The sequence below is a fragment of the Mus caroli genome, unplaced genomic scaffold, assembly GCF_978045245.1.
Source record: "Mus caroli unplaced genomic scaffold, Mus_caroli_1 scaffold_2, whole genome shotgun sequence".
NCBI classification, from domain to species: domain Eukaryota; kingdom Metazoa; phylum Chordata; class Mammalia; order Rodentia; family Muridae; genus Mus; species Mus caroli.
The window spans coordinates 11,892,965-11,914,176 of record NW_028227257.1 but is presented as its reverse complement, the minus strand read 5'-3'; the positions used below and the strand labels follow the sequence as shown (position 1 = coordinate 11,914,176).

Below are 21,212 nucleotides of genomic sequence, written 5' to 3'. Positions count from 1 at the left end.
AGGTTGGCTTCAAACTTGCTATGTAGCCAAAGATGAACCTTGACCCTCTATAATCTTCCTATCTTCACCTTCCGAATGCTGGGATTACAGGCTTGAATCAACAGGCCTGGAGCCACAGAACAGCCTGACCAGATACACACCAGAATGTGTGTTCACTACTAAATCCTGGTGCCTTGGAAATGCTTATCAGGCGGCACGGGGCTTCTCGACAGCTGCTCTCCTCACTTCTGTGCTGGCTGATCTTGCTGATCACCCTAGCATCCAACTGCAGGTCTGGACCTGCCCCAGGGCCTTTGTACCTGCTGTCCTCCCCAAAAGACCTATTCTGTTCAACCCAGCTGACTCTGCCTCTTCCCAGCTCCCTTCTCAAATGGCCTCCTGTCCCAGCAGCCTCCACCCTGCTTCTCCAAGGCAGCTTCGTTAATAGCTTTCCACAGATGACCCTGTGAAACCGCACTGTGAGCTGGGCATGGTGGCGCATGCTTTGATCCCAACGCTGGGATCAAAGATGAATCTCAGGAGTTCAAGACCAGCCTGGTCTACAGAGCAAGTTCCAGGATAACCAGAACTATATACTGAGACCCCTACCTCTTGAAAGAACAAAGTATTAAAACAAACAAAAAATATAATAAAGAAGTTGTAGTACGTTTTCTTTATTTATGGTGTTTTTTCTTAGATCAGCTCCCACCACAGTCAGTCAGTCTGGTGGTCTGGATCTAGGCCAGAGCCATGACGTACGTCAAATGCCAATGACCCCAAAGGAGTTCTGGGACAGGCCAGCCAGCACTGCTCTAGCACAATCTAGGTGAAAGGTCTTGTGAATGGTGGCACACACCTGTCATCCTGGCACTTGGGAGGGTACGGGGACCAGGAATTCAAGGTCAGCCTTGGTTTTTATAAGAAGTGTGAGGTCACTTGGAGTATATGACACACCACCGCCTTAAAAAAAACAAAAATTCAGTACTGGAGAGAGATGGCACCCTGGTTAAGAGCACTTAAGAGGACCCGGTTTTTCCCCAGTACCCACAGTGTTTCAGCATCCGTAACTTCAGATCCAGGGTTCCAATGCTCTCTGTGACCTCTGTGGGGACGAGGCACACACATGGTACACACACACACATGCGGGCAAAACATAAAATAAATAAATCTAGACCACTTCACTGTGTCTGGGGATAAAGCCCCCATCCCTCAGGCCAGGGCTAGCTCCCTCTATGCAGCCATCCGGAAACACCACACGGCAACCAGAGTGAAGGAGATGCTTCCTTTGTTATAAATATATTATATACATCCAAAACATGACATTAAAATATTACTCCATGTTACAGAAAGATATTAAGGCTTTCTATTATTTACATTAACAAGCAAGCACCTTTAAAAAAAAAATCCAAATAAAAAAGCCTTATTCTTCCTCCTCTGACACATTGGCCAGAAGGGACACAGTGTCCCTTCCCCAAATGACCAAGCCCTTCACAAGAGCTGTGCCCATGAAGATGTCTCTGCAGGGAGACCTCAGAAGTGGCTGGACACATGGACAGGAGAACTAGGGGAAGGGAGAGTATCCGCATGTGGGCAGGGCATCATGGCCTCTCCTTGCCAGCTGCCCCCTGACCTTTGCCCGGCTCTGCCTCCCTTGGGTGGCAGCTGGGGTGGCCCACCCACCTAGGCCTCTAGGGTCTGTTTACAGGGCTGAGGGAGAATCATGATCCAGGGACATTTACGTGTTCTGGGGGCTCTCTGGGTCACCGAGACAGATCTGTTGTCTGTGACCCTACACCGGCCCAGGGAGCAGGCGTGCAGAGCAGATGCACAGGGTGGGGCTGGCCAGCAGGACTGGGCTCCCGTCTGCAGTCAGGCTTGGCCTCGGAGCAGCTCAGTGGCCAGGAAGGCCCAAGGAAAGAAAAGGAGAAGAGGAAATGAAAAGTGGGTGACTCAAGTATTCTGTGTCACTGGGGGTGGGCTAGGGGTGCCCGGGCCCAGCCCAGGGGACTTCTCTTCACTGGAGGGTAGCTCAGAGACGCCGGGATTTGGCAGATGGCTTCAGTTCAGGTTCGGGAAGGTTGGCGACCAAGAGTCCAGACATGCTACTTGATCTTCTGGGCCCATTTCATGTCGTCCGCTCTCGGCTTCTCACCCGTCAGGCCTTGGATGAGATCTTCCAGGCGCCGCCAGAAGCCTATAACCTCTAGGGGGTAGTTGAGCCAGCCTGCAGCAGACACAGTTATGGGGGTAGTGAGGAGAGCCAGCCCTGGGGTGGAGAGCCCTCAGGAGACAGGCAGAAGAAGGTGGGGCACACAGAAAGAGAGAGACCTCTCTCAAGTGCGGCTTGGGGCCCTCCCTCAGGTCTCCCCAAATCACTAGGATTTTCCCCCCTTTTTTTTGGTTTTTCGAGACAGGGTTTCTCTGTGTAGACTTGGCTGTCCTGGAACTCACTCTGTAGACCAGGCTGGCCGCAAACTCACAGAGATCTGCCTGTCTCTGTGCTGGGACTAAAGGTGTGTGCCCTCCCACCAGGCAATCACAAGGAATTCTGTCTGTTTTATTTACTGGTATACCCTAAGCCCAGGGCAGTGAATAGGCACCAAGTAAATTGTCTGTGGGCTGAGTGAATGTCTGGAGTCACAAGAGCTTGAAGTAAGGAAGGGGCTTTGGTGTTCAAGGCCCTGACCTAGAAGAACGCTTGCACATAACAGAGGTTCATTCAGTAAATGTGCGCTCTGAGAATACTCAGGAGGCCAAGGCCTTATGGCCACCCACCCTCCTGACCCTGGGGGGTAGCACCACCCACCTGTGGTGATACAGAAGTATGTTTCGTGGGGCGCCACGTGGTGGATGCGATGGTGTTTCCGTGGTAGGATCACGTGCCAGTCCTGCAGGACGGTGACCCAGCATGGCAGCCCTAAGTATGTGTGTGACCATTTGTGGATCTGGTTGGTGAAGGTGCCAAAGATGGTCAGACAGAAGACGAAGCATTCCCAAGGGTACAGCTGCTCCAGGGTCTCTGCAAGGCAAGGGCAAGGGCATGAGACCTTTGCAGCTGCCTCACTGGCCGGCCAGCTCCTGTGCCAGGAGCACCCAGGCCCCCGAGGTGGAGCACCACCTCAGCCTCTACCATCAGATCTTCAGATCTAGAAGCAGCCAGGGATTGGCTAAGAGTGTGGGCTCTGCAGCCAACCGGGGCTGGTTTCTGATTCTTGCTGACTCTTGTGGGTTGCATGGGCTCGGAGCAGGGACTCTGGGTCAGGTTCTCTGAAGCAGGACACTCATGTGCTCGAGGGAGTATCTCTTGCTGGAACACATCTACAGAGCAGGGGAGGCAGGCAGCGTCTGGGACAGGGATTCAGGCTCTGTGGGGCCCTGTGGGTTTCTAGGGTATAACAGCTCCACAGAGTTCACCTTGGAAGAAAGCAAAGCCATGGGCCTTCGGGAGGCCTGTGCTTGCTGGCTTCCTGCTCATGGGATGGGGAGAGGAAGGAAGTGGGGATATGGAGAAGGGGTTGCTGGGAGACTGTCAGTAAGGGGGGTGGGCCCAGCAGTACCCCATCCCTGGCCATGGACAGACCCTCTGTTTCTCCCAAAGGGAAGTGTCGCCAACTAGCAGAAGTTCTGACATTGCCTCACCTGATACCCAGCAGTGGGCCAGATAGCTTTGGGACTCAAAACCGGGCATTGCTGGCCTCAGCTCACAGTCTATGTTTTGCCTTTTTTCCCAGTGCTGGGATTGAACCCAGGGTACAGACACAGAGGGCCAGCTCTCGGCTAATAGGTCCCACCCACATGCTCATAGTGTGCCTTTTCTTTAAATAATACAACAGAACGAGGCCTGGGCTGCCTGTGACTCACAAGGAGCAAGTCAAATGAGCAGCTCTGTGAAGGAGGTGGGAAGGAGGACCCTGGGGGTCACGTTACCAGAGAATGCCGTCTTAGGCTACATGCCCAACTTTTATATGCGCCCTACGAATGGTGAATACTTTCTTTAAATGTCACAAGACACCCACACACCCTGGGAGCCTCTCCGGGGACTCTGAGGAGCCCCAACTGCAGGTCTCACCTGGGCTCTGGGTCCGGAACTTGTAGGCCATGTTTAGCAGTGGCAGCAGCGTGACGAGGCAGTTGTCCCCATTGGTCTCGATGAAGTCGTGCCTTGTGATGGCTGTGGGGTCAATGTGGTGCTCTCGGAACGGCCGGATGAAGGCCTAGGTGGGAAGGGTACAGAGGTAGCCTCCCACTCAGCTGAGTCCAGGCTCTCTCCTGTAGCTCCTCACCCTCTACCTCGCCACAGACACAGACCCTGCCTGGGGCGGTCTGACAGGCTGCAGTCCACAATGGCTTCAATACACTGATGCGGATCTTCCTCAATCCTTCTGGGCCTCAGTTTCCCCAACCATACTGGGAGGGACTTGGAGACAATCTCCACAAAAACAAAGGGGACCCTGTCTACCTGGCCCTTAAGCTCCTGATTCTGGGAACAATCTCCAGGCTCTCAATTCATGCTGCTAAGTGGAGCCTGGCCTGAGTGAGCACAGACCTAGGACCAGCTAACCAGAGCCCATCCATCTCCCTGGCGGGGCTTGGCTGCAGATGGGCGGTGCCATACCAGCTGGACTAACGGGATGAGGTGCTGCGAGCTTGGCAGCCACTAGGGGAAAGAATTCTCTAGGCAGACAGGAGTGGAGGCCTGAACTCAGCAGGGAAGGCAGAGACTAGAAATGGAATGCCCATTCTAAAAAGGTGGCTGCCCTGGCTTTAACTTAGCACTGACTGACTCGGAATCCTTGCCTGATGGAACTGGTTTGGACTGAATCTTCTGCCTAAGCCCGAAAGCCTCACCGACAGCTTACATGCAAGCACAGGATTGGCCCTGACTTGAGGGAAGACTCCAGGAGGCTCTCTGACCCACCCTCCTGTGCTGTTACTGGATCCCCAGTCCAGTCTTAGGGTACTGACCCTGGGACAGTCACACAGCCCCGCATACGCACCTTCCCGACAATGGGCAGATCCACAGAGCCCCATGTATCAGCACCCCAATGTACCAGGCCGGACAGGAAGTCAGCGACGAGAGCCCCTGCAACTGTGGGCAACAAGAATGTAAGCCAGGGCAGGGGCACTCAGAGATGTCCCGCCCCTCCTGTCGGGGACCATTCCCACCCCCCACAATCTTGACGTTTATTTATTATGAGGTCGGAGCATCCGGGCCAATGCCCAGTGCACAGAGTAACACGCAACATCCCTGGTTCTGGTCTGCACAGAGTGGACTCACTCCCTGAGGTGGGGGCATCACTGCCTTCTTAGGCCTCAGCTGAGCTGCCTAGAATCCCAGCACCTGGGAGGCTGAGGCAGGAGGATCCAGAGTTTGAGGCTAGCCTGGGCTACAGCAAACATAAGCAATTCCTTACTTGCAATTTTGTCTCCATCCCTCCTATCCCACCTGGCTTGTATCATGGACTCAGTTCTTTGAGCTTTCCCTTTGTTTAGTTTTTTGTTGTTGTTGATGTTTTTTCAAGACAGGGTTTCTCTGTATAGCCCTGGCTGTCCTGGAACTCACTTTGTAGACCAGGCTGGCCTCGAACCCAGAAATCCGCCTGCCTCTGCCTCCCAAGGCTGGGATTAAAGGTGTGCGCCACCACAGCCCAGCTCTTTGTTTACTTTCAACCTGCTCAGAACTAGCTTGGGGTAGCCCTCCCCTCCCCATGAGCTGTGTGAGATCGTGTGTTACTTAACATCTCTGTGTCCCACTTTCTCTTGTGGGACAGGAGTGGTGAAGATGTAAAAGATTTCAGTGGTGACTGTTTATCAAGTCTCAGCAGGACATGCCCTCTGTCTGTGGCCTCTCTGTCACTTTCTTACCCGTTAGTAGCATTTAGCTTACTTGACAGAGGTGACCCACAGAATGTGGGAAGAGGGATGGAGCCCAAGTCAAAGACATGGCAGTGGCATAGCTGGCTCCTAAGGCCTTGAGATTTAAACCAGGCATAGGAGGAGCCACGAACACATGGGGAAACTGAGGCAGAGAGCCCAGCAGTGTCCCTGCCCTTCCTTCACCCCCTGTACCTTCTTGTCCTCTGAGCCTCTGCCTTTACTGTTCCTCTCTGCCCGGAACATTCTTCCTCTCCAGGATGCAGTTCAACAACTTGCTTTCCTCCGAGGCTTAGGGTCCTGGCTCTGTGCCCTTCCTAAGACCTGAGTTATCTGGGGCACCGTGGGCTCTGGTTTAGGACTGGACCTTGGTTTTGCGACATCAATGGGCTCAATGCTGCATGGGGTAGCAATTGGCACACAGGAGGCCCTCAGAGCTGACCCATTAGGGTGTATGGAAATGAGGAGCTGTACAGGCCTGTGCCGTTGACCCCCATCCTTCAGTTTCTGACTGTAAACTGGTTGCCTGGCCCAGGCTCTGAGTTGCAATGGTGCTTTTGGACTCTCATTGACGGGACCAAGGCCTTGGGGGTGCCACGAGGCCTGTGGGTGAGAACCTCTGGACACCTCCCGAGAGAGAGAGACTGTAACCCAGGTGACAGGAGGAAGGATGCAGGCTACTTTGGGAATGGAATCCCAGTGTCCAATCTGTTTAAAGGCAGCTGCTAAGGGTAGGTTTTTAGAAGCCAGTGGTACCTGTCCAGCCACCTGGCTACTTATCCACAAATTTACCTACCCACACATCCATCCACCTCCTACCTAATATGTATCTATGCACTATCCATTCATCCCTCCACCCACCTACCTGCTCATCTCTCTATTCACCCATCCAAGCATAGGCAGTGGGCCAGAGCAGCGGTGGGAGATGAGGATAGAAGGGCTCCACTGCCTAGCACTGGGCAGTCCTGTTGCTCAGTGAAGACAACGTGCCCCGAAGAGGACTTGCTGCTCCCTGGCACCCCAACAGGTCTGGGGCATTACTGCAGGACCCACTGTCTACTATGAATGGTGTAGACATACTGCCTCTAAGCAAGCAAGGGTTGAGGAACCTGTCTCTAGCTAACTACACTGCTCTGCCTCTTGCCAAATTTGGGCTCAGCATCCTTCCAGAGGCCTGTCCCAGTATCACTGACCAATGACAGATTTAAACACTGCCACCCTGACAAACAGTTATGGGGAATACTGGTCCTGTGGTAGAGCACAGCAGGGGCTCCTAGTCCAGGCTTCTTGTCCTGAATGTCCGGCCCAGACCATGAATGAAATGATCACTTCCTTCCCCAGGTATGGCTGGAGTCTGACTAGAACTGTACCTAACCTGCACACCCTGGTGTGCAGGCTTATGTGGCTCAAGGCTGTACCTCTCTGACCAGCCAAGGTCACCACACGGCTTCCTCTTCATGTGGAACTTAAGGGGCCAGCAAACCTTCTATAACAAAGCTAGACACGGAGGCCGCCAGCTCTGTGGCCACATGGTCTCTGTTGTTATGACTCAACCCTGCCAACATCACAGGGTGACCACAGGCAACGTGTCAGTCAGCACAGGGGGCGAGGAGTGATGCGATGGTATTGTTGTAATACCTTGTTTGCAAGTATTTTGGGTTTGGCTTGCTTCACTGGGCTAGCACATCTGGAGTCACTCCTGTGTCACATGCATTGGCCATTTCCCTTTTTGCTGCTGACTACTGTGCCATCATCTGGTACAATGCACGCAGCCCACACTGGACCTTTACTGAGCCCTGGGTGCATTGCTCGTTCATGGAGAAGTCCATGTGCTCACAGATTCCCCCATCCCCTGGTCTGAGGACAACAGACATTGTGTTTTTTGAGACAGAGACTCATGCAGCCCTGGTTGGCCTTGAACGTTTCTGATCCTCCGGTCTCAGCCTGTCAAGTACAAGGGTGACAGGTGTGCAAACATACCCTAACAGACAGTGGCACTAAGGTTCTTCTAGGCTCTCTACCTGCTGACCTCTGGCTGAACACAGAGCTTGCAGCTTTGGCTAGTCTAGCAAGCCAGCTTGCCCTGGGGATCCCATCTCCACCTAATGGCTGGGATTTAGGTAGGCTGCCATACACACTTGGATTTTTCTCTATACGGTTGCCAGGATGTGAACTCTAACCCTCACCCTTGTACAGTGAGCACTTTATCCGCCGAGCTACCCATCCAGTCTCAACACTTACTAACTTTATTGGCAGGGTTTCGTCATGTAACCTTGGCTAGCCTGGAAATTGCTAAGTAGACCAAACTGGTTTCAAACTCAGAGCTCTGCCTCCCAAGTTCTGAGATTAAAGACACTTACCACTATGCCTGACTTCTGTTTGACACCATAAGAGGTTTTTTCCCCTTTTTCCTTCCTTCCTTCTTTTTTTTTGGTTGACACTTTTTCTTTTAAACCAGAGCACACTGGACTTGAGCGCATCGACTCTGTTAGTCCTTGGGGACCAGGTTAGTGTGCTTAAGCTCCTTCCCCTTAACTGTCCTGGGCAGCTAATCCTCTGTCATCAGAACACAGTAGAACAGCATTACAAAGTCAAGCCAGGGTGGCCTTTGGGAGCCTCTTTCCAGTGCCCAGCACTGCAGGGGCGTCAGGAAAGTGCGCTGTATGGACCTCACTACTGACTTAAGTTAGGGCTGAGGCTGTCTCAAAAGAAGCCGGGAGGGGTGCATGGTAACATGGGAAAAAACCCAGAAGGTGCTCCTGGTCCAGGGCAAAGTGACCTCACAGTGGCGAGCTGCACTGAGCTGTTCTGCTGACACCAATCAGGCCAGGAGCGCATCACCACTCTAGACTCTGAGGCATCCTAATAATTCTAACCAGTGTTCCCAAGTCAGCCAAGATTGCAAGTGAGGCGTCAGAGGGAGACCGCCTTCCCAGTATGTGTATGGCCTGAGTTCCGCCCCCAGCACTCAGGAGGCTGAGGACCGGGAGTTCTCGGACAGTCTGGGCTACAGAGAGAACTTGAAGCCAGCCTGGGCTGTGGCTGAGAAACTGCCACAGACCAATGATCCTCAAATAGGGCCATGACAAGTAACCAGATTGTGCAAGCCTAGATGGGACTCTGGGATAGGAAGGGGACACTGGCTATGAGACTAAAGGCAAGTGATCGATGGCAGAGCATAGCATAGAGCAGCCCCCCTGGGTGCTAACTGGCACAAGCGCAGAGCTTCAACGCCTGCTTCCTTCCACCCTTCCTTACCCCGAAATGGCCTAAAAGCAACTGCCGGGAGAGAATTATTTTCACACACAAAGCCCTGGGTTCCCTGGGTTTGATTCCAACCCTGCAGAAACAGCTGCCAAGTAAACCCAGCACTCTGAAGGTGAAGATCAGGAAATCGGGGTCATCATGGAGAACCATCTACAAGAACGGTGCAATCTCCCTTCATGTCCAGTGACAGCCCCATCACACCTGCCCTGCCCAGAGGCCTCAGACCTGCTCAGGCTGGCAGGGAAGGACTGTCCAAGGTCACCCGTGCGGGTGGGGGCAAGAGGACCACACTCAGCGTCATGTCCAGGTCTGGGAAATGAGAGTCATGCAGGATACCTGTCCCTTAACTATCAGAAACTCTCGAAAGAAGCACAAGGGTGCAGCCAGAGCTCTGGGCTCTGGCACAAGCTCCCCAGTGGTAGCTGCCTGTAGCCTGAGCCCGGCATCCCTCTGTGAGCCTCAGTCTTGCCATCTGTAGGATGACTGGCATCTGGTATTCACAGAGACATGCTCGACGCTGGTGCCAGGAATAACCTGGACAAGAGCGTCCTCTCCCACCACCTGAGGAAAAGGCTCTCAATTCCTGCAGCCTGGTAGCTGTTTTCTAGGGCACTCAGTTGCCCATGAGGCTCCTTTAATGGGGGCAGGGTACAGATACAGACGTCTCTTTGTTCCAGCCTTGGTGGTGGCTGGTGGCTGGGTCACCCTGGGAGCAGCTTTGGCATGGTCACCATCCTTCCCCGCAGACACTGGGAAGGGCACAAGGATGCTGCTCTATCCAGTGACAGCAGCATTGTGAAGGCTGCGTGGAGCTGAGAGGCCAGCAGACTAGGTAGACAGACCCCGAGCCAGCACATCGCTCAGGCTATGTTAATCCAGACGCCTCAGGCAGTGTGGCCTCTGGGACTCGGTGCTGATCCCTGCTCTCCTCAGTCTCCAAGCTGCCCCTTCAAGGACCCACGGCATCCCCTCCCCAAGAGAACGATCAGTTTTTCACCACACGCTATCTTTGTCACGGCCATCAGTGACCTTCAGGGCCAGGTCCCTTTGCTACACCATCAGGCTGCCTGCTGTGCTGCCGACTCGGGTGGTGCCCTCTCTGAGGCAGCGGGCCTCTCAGCTTTCTCCACTCCCTGGGCTGTACCTTGTGCTCATTCCTGCTGTCCAGCTGAGGTCTTCCCCAGGCTACTTCTGTTTCTCCTCTGCCACCATCACGCAGCTCAACTGCCGAGCTCCTCTGAGTTCGAAAAACCCATCACCACCTGCTTCCTGGGTCCTAGCACCAGAAACCTAGCACCCAGCATCTTCCCATGAGAAATTCACCAGTGACTCCCTACAACACTCAAGATAATCCCATTGTCCAGACCATGACCCCCAAGGTCCTGTCCCTTTCACCCATCCACTTCAGTGAAAGGTCACCAGGCCTCTTTGATGCAAGGCTCACGGCAGCCTCAGGGCCTTTGCACCTGTCGCCCTGCCTCAGATAAGCCTCCTCTGGCATCTCCTCCCCTCCAGGCTGTTAACAACCACAGTTTTATCTTGATCAGCTCTCAAGCATTGTGTCACACAAGCCCGACTTTTACAGACTAGAATCCTTTCAGTTTAAGCTCTGGTTTCCGGGGCTACCTGGGGCATCAGGAACTGTTGAAGAGATAGAAACAAGCTGGCACAGTGCCCTTGGCGGCTACCTACATGCTAACAGACAAATCAGGGCGGCTATTTAAATCAATTGAGGGTTGTGTAAACACTGCTATCAGGGGATTACCTGCCCTTATCAGCCCAGAAGCTGGGTGCCTGGGAGATCCGGCCACCTTGGCTTCTAGGATGGGGCTGGGAGCTGCAGAAACACAGGTCTCAGGCAGCGTGGGAAGGTGACCTGACAGTATGGCACCCAGCTGGACCTACTACAGGGTGTTTCCCTACCCTTGGCCAGGGAGGGTGTGCCTAGAGAGCCCAGGGCCGGTGGGAAGAGAACAATGCTGGACAATATTGTTGCCAGGGAGATAGCCAACTCAGGGCATGACCTAGCAGATACTTATAGAATATCCACTGTCAGCATGAGCAGGGGTTAAGGTAGCCTTGGCCAGTGGTCTTGCAGGCCAGGTCACCTTCCCTCTTCATCCCGATCACCAGCCCTCTCAGCGTGGCTGGATCCTCCCGGCTTTCCTACAGCTCCAGGAAACCACACTGCCACGGCCTCAGTGTTCAGGACATGTGCTGCAGCCAGCCCAGCCAAGGCTGCAGGAGCCTCCCAATTCTGGGCTAGGTGCTCCTAGGAGGGGTTGGGGGTGGGTGTGGGGGTTATGGGACTCCTGCAGATGAGGCCTGGGCTCTCCATCACAAAGCGGGCTAAACTCTCCCCTGGCCTGTGAGACAGCTTGATTAGCAGGGCTGTACACTATTGGCTTAGGCAGACAGAATGCTTTTAACAGGATTGAGAAGCAAAGCCACAGGAAGGGTCAGGTAGGACCAAGGGTACCACAACCCCTTGGCCAGCCCTGGGGCACCTGAGCCAGACGACAATAGGCTGGAAAGGAGGGAAACTGAGCCATCTGGAGCTCGGGTTGCAGTCAGACATTCCGACCACATGTGCTTCAGGTTAAAGTGTCCTACAGGTCCCTTCTCTCGGCCCCTAGTTCCTCATCAAGAAGATGAGTCTCAGCCTGGCCAAGGGGAACACCAGGACTTCCTAGCACACAGGACCCCCACTCCATATACACCATCCAACTCACTGAATTCCCAGCACCTGCCATGTATCAGGGCTCATGCCCGAGGCTGGAGATACAGCAGTGAATGGAACAGGGGAAAAAAAAAATCTGACTTCTGAGTTGTTGGAGACCCAGTGGGCTCCAGCGACAGTGTGTGTGGCAGGGCTTGGTCAACATGTGGCCCTGGTTGGTCCAGAGATCACAGATCTTCTTCTGCCTCCCAAGTACTGAGATTAAAGGCTTGCACCCACCAAACTCCACAGGGCTGTCTCTGAGGGCCCATCACGGAGGACCTACCTAAGCAGGTGGCTGTCAGTAGATCTTGGGGACCAAAAGCGTGGAGTCCTGAGAAGGGCTACAGGTACAGTGAACGGCTCGTACAGAGGCCCCCAAAGGAAGGGGTGTGCATGCGCCGAGAGTGTGGTCAGTGTGGCCGAACAGCAACAAGGATGGAATGTTGAAGTTGGGGGCTGTCAGATGGAATGGCTGCCAGGTGAGCACTGGACAGGGCAGTGGGCGGGGGTGGGGGGGGCGCTGGAGAACAGCTGGGGGAGGTGGCTGATTTTCAGTACGCCAAAAGAAGAATGGAACAAACAGGAACTGGGGGTGATGTCACCATGCCACTCGACTGAATGCTCCAAGATGAGCAGGTGCTGACGCGAGACCACCCCGAGCACTCATGAGCTCGACTGCACAAAGGCACACGACCTCGAGAGGGGCCCTGGTACTCACCGACACCCAGGATCACGAGGGGTGTGTGCTCCCAGCGGGCCAGCAGCAGGAGGTGGACCAAATTGTGGGCAATGAGACTGAAACAGAGGATCACGGAACACCACTCCTGGAAGCGCTTGCCTGTGGGGAGGGGAGGAGGGCTGTGTGAGGCACGGGCTGTGGGAGCCTCAACGGTAGCGGCGGCGGACTGTGCCAAGCACCCACCACCAGCCCATTTCACAGACAGCACTGCTGGCCCAGAAGAAGGGCTTTTGTAGAAGCAGGACACTGAGCAAATGTTGTGTGCCTGTGAGGCTGGGCCTGCAAGTGACAGACAGGTCCCAATGCTGGTCTCTCAGGCTTTCTGGGGACTTCTGTGGGAACTTAATGACACCCTTGTATTTGAACTGGTTTCCTGGTACCATCTGTTCCCAGGTAGGTGGTCATCTGAAGCAAGAGGCCTTTGATCCTTTAACCCAGGGATATCCAGAGCCTGCCCAGCTTCCATGTAGCAGGACACAGGCCATCAGCCTCAGGGTCAAAGAGAAATAGGGCATTGAGAACATTAGGCCTTCCAGGGTTGGCATCTGGACGCCTGCAGCCAGGCAGGAGTGTGGTCTCCAGAAGGCTGCAGGTGACCAAGGAGACACAGGATCTGAGGACGTGGCTATGAGAATTCCATTTTATGTAATCAGTTTATAGACAAGGAAGCTTGGACAATCAGATCAGTCCTTGTGGCTCTGGTGGAGGTGTCAAAACTCTGGACATCATCTAAGTGTCCACGGCCCAGGGATGAGGCAGAATTGCCCCATGGCTCTCTCTGTTGCCCACGTTCTATGGAGGTACAGAGAGCAAATGCGGTGATGACATCAATAAAGAAGAAAGGCTAGAGACATCAATAAAGAAGAAAGGCTGGAGAGCTTTCTCTGCCAGAAACAGAGCTTGCCACTAAGCGCGATCACCTGAGATCAGTCCCTGGGTGCCACACGCCAGGAGAGAACGGACTCCTCCTGAAAGTTATCCTCTGACCTCTGTAACACACACACACACACACACACACCCCACACACTCACTCACCAAATAAAAAGAAAGTATGTATAAACATTTTTAAAAAGTGAGTAAAACATCAAGGGAGGAAAGGGTCGGGAGCTGAGCACGAGGCTGCTTAAGGCTCCACCACACAAAGACATAAAGGAGCCGGCAAGATGGTTTGGTGGGTAAAGGCATGTACTGCCAAACCTGATGCTCTCAGTTCAATCCCTGGGACCTACACAATGAAAGGGGAGACCCAACTCCCACAAGCTGTCCTCAGCCAACATCATGCTGTGGCACAAATACACTCAATCGAAGAAAACTGTACAGAAGCCAAGCCTGGAGACCACCCGAGGCCGCCCTCCCCTCGATAGAGCACATCAAGGCGTTTTCTTCTCGAAAGTTATAATTTTTTGTTTGGTTTTGTTTTTTTCTTTTCTTTATTATTATTTTTTTTCTCTGTAGCCCTGGCTGTCCTAGAACTCACTTTGTAGACCAGGCTGGCCTTGAACTCATAAATCCGCCTGCCTCTGCCTCCCAAGTGCTGGGATTAAAGGCGTGCACCACCACTGCCCCGCTCTGTCAACTCATTTTTAACACATACATATTTTTTTAATAAGGAATAAACCACACATGAGTAGCAAGCCTCTGCCTGTTTCCCAGGCATTTGACAATGTTATTATCACTGGTGCTTAATATATACCAAGCAGTTACTGTTGCAGGAACCAAGAACCTACCCAGAAGCAGAGGCTACGAGGAAAATCGAAGGGAGGCAGCCCAAGGCAGCTCAGCACGCTGAGCTGAAGGATGTTGTGGCCTCCTCAACCCTCCCCCTGTCCTGTTCCGGCTGCCCATGCTTGCCCCCATTTCTCTACCACACTGTTGTCCTGGTGAAGGCTCATGTATGGGGTTAATGAAGACCCAAGCCAGGCCTGCTGCCCACCGCCTTGCCCCCGAAGAACGAACGTTCTACCATCTCTCCTGCTCTGTGATTCTGACACGCCCTCCCCCGCTCCCCAGGGCTACAGCCCCACCTGAATATGAACTAGGGCTAGGTCAAGTTCCTTCACCAGGCCCTGGCACTCAGCTGGTATTCAGTCAGTGCTTGTGGGATGAACACATCCAGTCACAAAACCGGAACTGTGTCCTAGGCTCAGCACCACGTAGGAAGCAGAGCTTAGATTCCACCCTTGTCCCTACAGTAGCTGCTGCTCCTGACTGCTGGAGCCAGACCAGCTAAAGCAGCTGACCCCCAAAAAAAAGGCTGACCATGGGAGGGGGACTCAGGGGTCATTCGCCCCTACAGAAGAGGACACCAAGGCCAAGGAGAGGCAAGGCCCCCAGAGGTCACGGGAGCAGACCTGGGCCTGAGGCTTCTGATCTTTCCCGTCTCAGCTGGGTTGTTTCTGAGTCCCGTTTTGAGCCACAGCCTGCCTACCTCTTCCGGTTCCTGCTTGTTGGGTAGGGCCCAGGACTCAGAAGCAGGAAGCCCCAGGGGTGGGGGAAGGGGACTCAGGAGGAGACAGGGGACAGGGAACTCTCCCTGCCAACCTGCTTGGTTAACCGTAGGGATTGAGGGACGGATGGATGGACAGACAGATGGATGGACAGGTGGGTAGGCAGAGGCACAGCCAAGGCTTAGACTAAAGCAATGACAATGGTGACATCAGCTGATGCCCGCCATGTGGGGACGAGGCTGGGCTGCAAACAGGACCCTCTGGTCGGGTTTGTTCTGATTTCTTAAAAAATGTGACCTAAACTTAAAACCACACACATCCCTAGTTCTTGTTAGCCCTGAAAACATAGGACCCAGGCCACCACGCTGGCAAGCCCACATAGTCACCGGACCTAAACAGAGCTACTTTATAAACCTCCACGCTTAAAGCTGGGCATGGTGGCCCACGCCTTTAATCCCAGCACTTGGGAGGCAGAGGCAGGCAGATTTATGAGTTCGAGGCCAGCCTGGTCTACAAAGTGAGTTCCAGGACAGCCAGAGAATCCCTGTTTCAAAAAACCAGAACAAAAACCAAGGCGGTAGAGGAGGCCGCTTACTCAAGACTCTGGTGGCCTGTTCCACCTGAAAGCCTGTTCCTGGCCTGGAGCAAGAGGTGCTGCTGATCTGGGGCCAAGGTGTAGCAGTGACTGTTGAGGTTTGGGTGCCCACTTGTTGGCCTAGATGCCAATGTGAGATGGGCATGGAGCCTGGCAAGGGAGGGAGACTCACCTACCTCATTGGGCAAGCCTCTTCCTGCCTCAAATACCCTACACCTGTGCTGGCCTCTGGCCCTCAGACGCTGTGCACCACAGAGAACACACGAGGGGGACAGAGAGAATAGGACCAGACGGAGGGGGACGAAACAGAAGGAGGAAACAGAAACCAGGGAGATAAAAAGATGAGACTTAGGGAGAAAGTCAGACTAAGGTAGAGACAGACAGAGCTCAGGCCAATGCAGTGGGAGCAGGCCTGGCCAGGGACAGATGCCACAGTGGCTCCAAGGCTCTGTGTGCCAAGGCTTCAACCAGGCCCATTTTGGAGTGATGCAGGGTCCAACTTCAGGTCTACAGGTCAGGCCACTGTGGTCCTAAACACCTCCAGGGCAGAGAGCACTCACAGCCGTCCAAGGTGACGGGACAGTTGGTTCCGTGTCCTTACAACTGGGACACCCATGAAGTGGCAGGTTGTAGCTGGCCCCTCCGAGTGCCACCTTGCCCAAGGAAGGTGGGAGGGAGGACCCATCATGAGGCTCCTCTCAAGCCTGGCTTCTGGCTTATTGCTGAGAAAGGCATACAGAGGGGGGCACTGAGGAAAACACTCAGTGACTCCACTGCACAGAACTAAGCCCTAGATCACTAGCACCTCATCCCTGTCACCCCTTTCTATCCCACCCACCCTGGTCACCCTGCTTGGAGTTACTTAAACACACACACTTAAACACACACACACCAGGCCCTGTGTCTGCCACAAACAGGCTGAACTGCTGTCCTAGACCTGGCTAATTTCTACAGCCAGGGCAAAAGCAGGCAAACAAGAAATAGACCCTCATCATCTTGGTCCTGGTGCTGTGGATAGCCCCCATGGGAGCAGAAAGGGCTACCATCCCGTGCTAAGCCTCCACAGACATGGATAGGGTGGTCCTAGGGTACCAGAGATTCCCTGAAAACCAGATGTCAAAGATGCACAGCCTACCCTCGCCAGTCTTTCTGTGGCAGCAGCAGTGGCATAGCCCTAAATAGGCCTGGTGTTTAAGACATGGGAACATTCGGGGAAACGCCTGTGTGAGCCAGTGCTCACTCAGTAAATGGCATCTTTGTTAACATACTGCTATCAGCTGTCAAATGACAAACCATTATCAGCCCCAGGAATCTCAAGAACTCGGTCCTGGGACGCAGGGAATTCTCCCTGCTCCAGCCCACAGGTTCCTCGTGCCAGCCACACTCCCACCTCGGGGCCTTTCCACTTGTTCTCTGGCCCTCACACACACTCTCAAGGTCCCTTCCCTCCTGCCTTTCTCCCTTCAGCTCCATGTTCAAATGCTGTCTTTTCAGTAAAGCCCGATACAGGCTCTCTACAATGCCAAGCCCCTGCCTCATGTTTTCCCTGTTGCTTTTGCTACCCTATTATTGAGGGGCCCGTTACCTGTCTCCTGAACCAAAATGCCAGTTCAAGTCTTGCCTGCCTTCAGGGCTGAGAACAGGGACTAGAAGAAATATTCCATTAGGTGCTCAATATACATCAGGCCTGCTTTCTCTTTGACAGGGTCAGGTCAGGAGAGGCCAGGGCACCTCTCTAAGACCACACAGCTCGGGGGACAGAGACAAGGAGACCTACTGAGAGAAACTTGGAGGAACCAGTTTGACCAGTCTTTCCCTCTCTGGGTTAGGAAAGGCCCCAGGAGGCTGTCTGAAGCTGTGTGGCTGCTCTTCAGGTACTGATACCTGATCATAAAGGAGGGGCAAGAGGTGGACCCCAGGGGAAAGCAAGAGGAAAGACTGGGGCCAGTAGGAAGGGGGCTGTGAGGACAGCACAGCCACACACTATGAATCCCTTCCTCTCCATTTCCAACTATATGCCTGAGGACCAGCAAGACCAAGCTCGCTTCAAGTTCAGAGAAGGGCGGCTGGCCAGGTGAATCACAGGGGCCGCCTACTGTACACAAGGCCTAGAGCCACACAGTGTGTGTCATTACAGCGAGTGATCAGAGGAGGCACCACCCAGGCCATCCAGCTAACACCACCAGCCTCCCTCAAGGAGAACTCGGGTCCTGAGGCTGGGTGTTCGGGTCAAGGACCCAGCAGAACAGACCAAACACCCAAGACAAGTGGAAAACCAAACATACAGACTGGAAACCCAAGGCGAGGCCAATCCTCACTGACCTAGGACCCATAGAGAAAAAGCAAATGGTCCTATGTCACGTGCCACTTAGCGCTGAAAAAGCATCAATCGCATGCCAGCCAGGGCAGGGAGCCAAGGGGGTAGTGGCCTCAGCCCCACCCAGGCCAGGGCTGTGTGCCCTGTAGCTGCCCAGCCAAGGGAGCGGATAGAATGTTGAATAACAAAGCCAACTCCTGGAGACTCTACCCTGGCAGAGGGGCCTCAAGGCTGGCTGTCATCTGACCCTGGATGCACAGGCATTTCCGCAACCCCTGGGGATGCCCAGCCAGGCAGTGAGATTGCTGAGGCTCCCTGAGAGCTGGAGAGCGGGATGGAGCCAGTGCCAGTTAGGATATGAGCATGTCAAGAAGCAAAGAAACCAGAGAGGGGACCTGGCTTTGGGGGAAGGGGTGGAGCCAGGGAAAGGGGCTCCGGGTGGTGAGAAGTGTCCTAATGGGCAGCTAGTGTGTGGGTGTGGGAGAGGACAGAGCTAGACTCAGTAGGGTCTGAATCGCTGCCGAGAATCTACCAGTAAGAGGTGAGGGCTGCCGGTCCCACTGGGAGGGGGAGGGGATAAGTTCACTGCAGCTACTGAAGCAGGGACCATGATGGAGCTTGGGGGATGAGCGCCTGGGATATTTTGCAGCTGAAATCCAAATCGGGGCCCTAGAGGCTGGAGAGCTGTTAGTTCCAGAAGGGGGGTTAGTTTGCAACCCACGGTCTTGGAAAAAACGCACAGGGTGCAGACTCGTAATGTGGGGGTCCTAGGACTGCGTGTGAGTTTAGGTGGCTAAGGGCAGTGCCTGCGACTGAGATGTCTAAGGCTTCGCGCTGCCTGAGAACCGGAAGCCTTGGACTGGGATTTAGGAAGACAAGGCAGGCCAGGGTGGGGTTCCTAAACTGCCCAAGGTGCCCTGGGGCTAGGACTCTGGATGCGCAGGTGCACTGGGGCTGTTCCAAATCTCTGCAACTCCAAAGCCGCAGGGCTCGGAGTAGGAAGGGGTTTAGTTAGGGTCCCTAGATCTAGGAGTGCTCTTTGCAAAGTTAGAAGCCCTGGAGTTCCGCTTTGGGTGGAAGCTGGGATTAGGATGGGGGCAGGGTTAGGATGGGGCTAGGGTTCGGATGGAGTGGGGTTCGGATCCAAGGGCGTCCAAATAGGCTGCTGGAGTTCGGATCTGGGTAGAGTTCAGATCTCGGCATTTCGGATGGGCTGGGGTTTGGATTCGTGGGGGTTCGGACGGGTTGGGTCGAAGTGAGGTTCGAATAGGTTGGGGTTCTAATCCATGGACTCCGGATGGGTTAGGGTTCGAATCCGGGGACTTCGAATGGGCTAAGGTTCGGATCCAGAGGGCTCAGATGGGTTAGGGTCCAGGAGTTCGGGCCGCCTGGGGTTCGGTCGGGGCGGGCCCGGCGCCGAGCACCCATCAGATCGCAGGCCCTCCATCCGTCCTACCTGGCGAGTAAAGCGCCGCCAGCTCACGGGCTCCCGCGTGCTGTGCGCCCCAGCGCCGGCCCTCCGCCGTCTCGTCCTCGTCCAGCTCCGGCTGCCGGCCCGGCGCGTCCTCGGCGCCCGCCATGGCCCGTCGCCCGGCCCGCCCGCTGCGCTCTGCCTGCGGCGGCGGCGGCCGCGGAACCGCGGCGATATCACGCCGCCCAATGACCGGCCGGCGCGGGGCGCGGCGGCCGGGGCGGGGCGTCGGCGGGGCCCCGCGTCACAGCCAATCGGAGCCCGCGCCCGCGCCGCGCCCGGCCAATCGCAGGCCTTCGGGCCTCAGCCAACCGCGGCGCCGGGGGGCGGGGTCGCAGCTGGACGCAGCTGGACGCGGAAGGCAGGGTGGATGTGCGCGTCCCCGCTGCGCCCCGCGAACTCGCGTACCGCGCTGGAGGCAGGGAGTACGCGCCGCGAAGCGCCTACGGAGTGCATGGCTACTGCAGATCGTGCATTCGCTAGGAAGCTGCTGGACGGGGCAGCACATCGGCTGCACGCGCTAGGTTTCATTTCACTACCCAGGAGTGTCTCGCGTTCGAGGCCAGCCTGAGCTACATTGCAAGACTCAATCACAGAACATAAGAAGTAATATTGCCTGCTGAGAGGCCGCTCGTGACCACCTGCTGGGGTGCCCCCTCCTCTGGTCACTGTGACATCACCCTCACGCTACTCAGCGCTTGTCAGGAGTAACTGTCTCCCTATCAGGAAAGGAGCCCCTGAGGGCAGGGACTCTGCCTGGGCCAACAGCTGACAGATTTTAGGAGAGGTTGAATGAATTCCAGTTCAGAGAATATCCTTCTGTCTTTAAGGCATTAGCATTAAGAGAGCTAAAGGCTTATGTAAAGTCCTTAAGGGACGATAAACAGCGTCCACCCTGGGGCTGCAAGACCTAGAGGTGCCTGGGGTCCGCAGAGGGAACTTAAGATCTGAAGAATTTTTCCAAGGCTCCATCTTCGTTCTTCTCTGAGATTTAAGCTTCATATTTCTCAGTTGCCAGCCTCCCCAGGCTATCTCCCCTTCCCCCACAGTGCTCCTTTCCTGGGTGGTCTCTGTCCGTCCCAAGCTCCTTCTCTGTCTCCTTACGTCTACTCAAAGGAAGAGCCACTCGGATGGCCGAGTCAAGCTGCAGCCCAAGTCCTTCCTGTTCCGATGAAGGTGACAGCCTGGCATTTGTATTAACTGCGCCATTAGATTTGGGGTGTCAGGGGTTCTGCTGAACTTGCTGTGGCAGGTGCTGGGTCTCAGACCCTCCCAGACTGCACAGCGCCTGTTAGCAAGAAGGCTAGGGTTGCAGATTAGGGCTGGAGATCCCAGTGGCCAGGACATCCTGCTTGACAGACAAGACAGGTAGTCGGAACTAACTCTGTCTCACCGTTATTCAGTTCACAGAGCACCAGCTTGGCCCTATGCAGAGTCTCTGAGATTTGCTGGAAATGACCGGGGAAGTCTCTTTCTGTAGTTTTTTTTTTGTTGTTTTGTGTGCATGTGTGTTCTTGAGTGTCCATGTGTGGTCAAAGGGCAACACTTGGGCTTTGGTTGGCTTGTTCCATCAACCGTGGAAGTCCAGGGGAGCAATCTCAAGGGTTCCAGCTCGGCAGTAGGTTTGTTTTTGTTTGTTTGTTTGTTTGTTTTTTTGTTCTTTGTCTTTTGTTTGTTTTTTTATTTTGAGACAGGGTTTCTCTGTGTAGCCCTGGCTGTCCTGGAACTCACTTTGTAGACCAGGCTGGCCTTGAACTCAGACATCTGCCTGCCTCTGCCTCCCGAGTGCTGGGATTAAAGG

The 21,212-nt window shown here is 54.5% G+C and overlaps 1 protein-coding gene across 1 annotated transcript; it reads right to left on the bottom strand.

The window, feature by feature from the left end:
• Positions 1 to 624: 624 nt before the first annotated feature.
• Positions 625 to 19,587, bottom strand: Peds1 (plasmanylethanolamine desaturase 1). Its single transcript, XM_021150001.3, has 6 exons — positions 19,397 to 19,587; positions 12,561 to 12,680; positions 4,977 to 5,068; positions 4,049 to 4,193; positions 2,786 to 2,998; positions 625 to 2,203 (listed from the first exon to the last, which is right to left on the bottom strand). The coding sequence occupies exons 1-6, from the start codon at positions 19,518 to 19,520 to the stop codon at positions 2,082 to 2,084; spliced, it is 816 nt and encodes a 271-aa protein (XP_021005660.1). The 5' UTR covers positions 19,521 to 19,587; the 3' UTR covers positions 625 to 2,081.
• Positions 19,588 to 21,212: the final 1,625 nt, after the last annotated feature.

Bases quoted from the DNA above. Each gene is read 5' to 3' on its own strand.
- Peds1 (XM_021150001.3), bottom strand. From the start codon at position 19,520: ATGGCGGGCGCCGAGGACGCGCCGGGCCGGCAGCCGGAGCTGGACGAG. The intron at 5,069-12,560 runs GTGAGTACCAGG...TGTTGCCCACAG, and splicing joins CCTCGTGATCCTGGGTGTCG to TTGCAGGGGCTCTCGTCGCT. The intron at 4,194-4,976 runs GTGCGTATGCGG...CTTCCCACCTAG, and splicing joins ATCTGCCCATTGTCGGGAAG to GCCTTCATCCGGCCGTTCCG.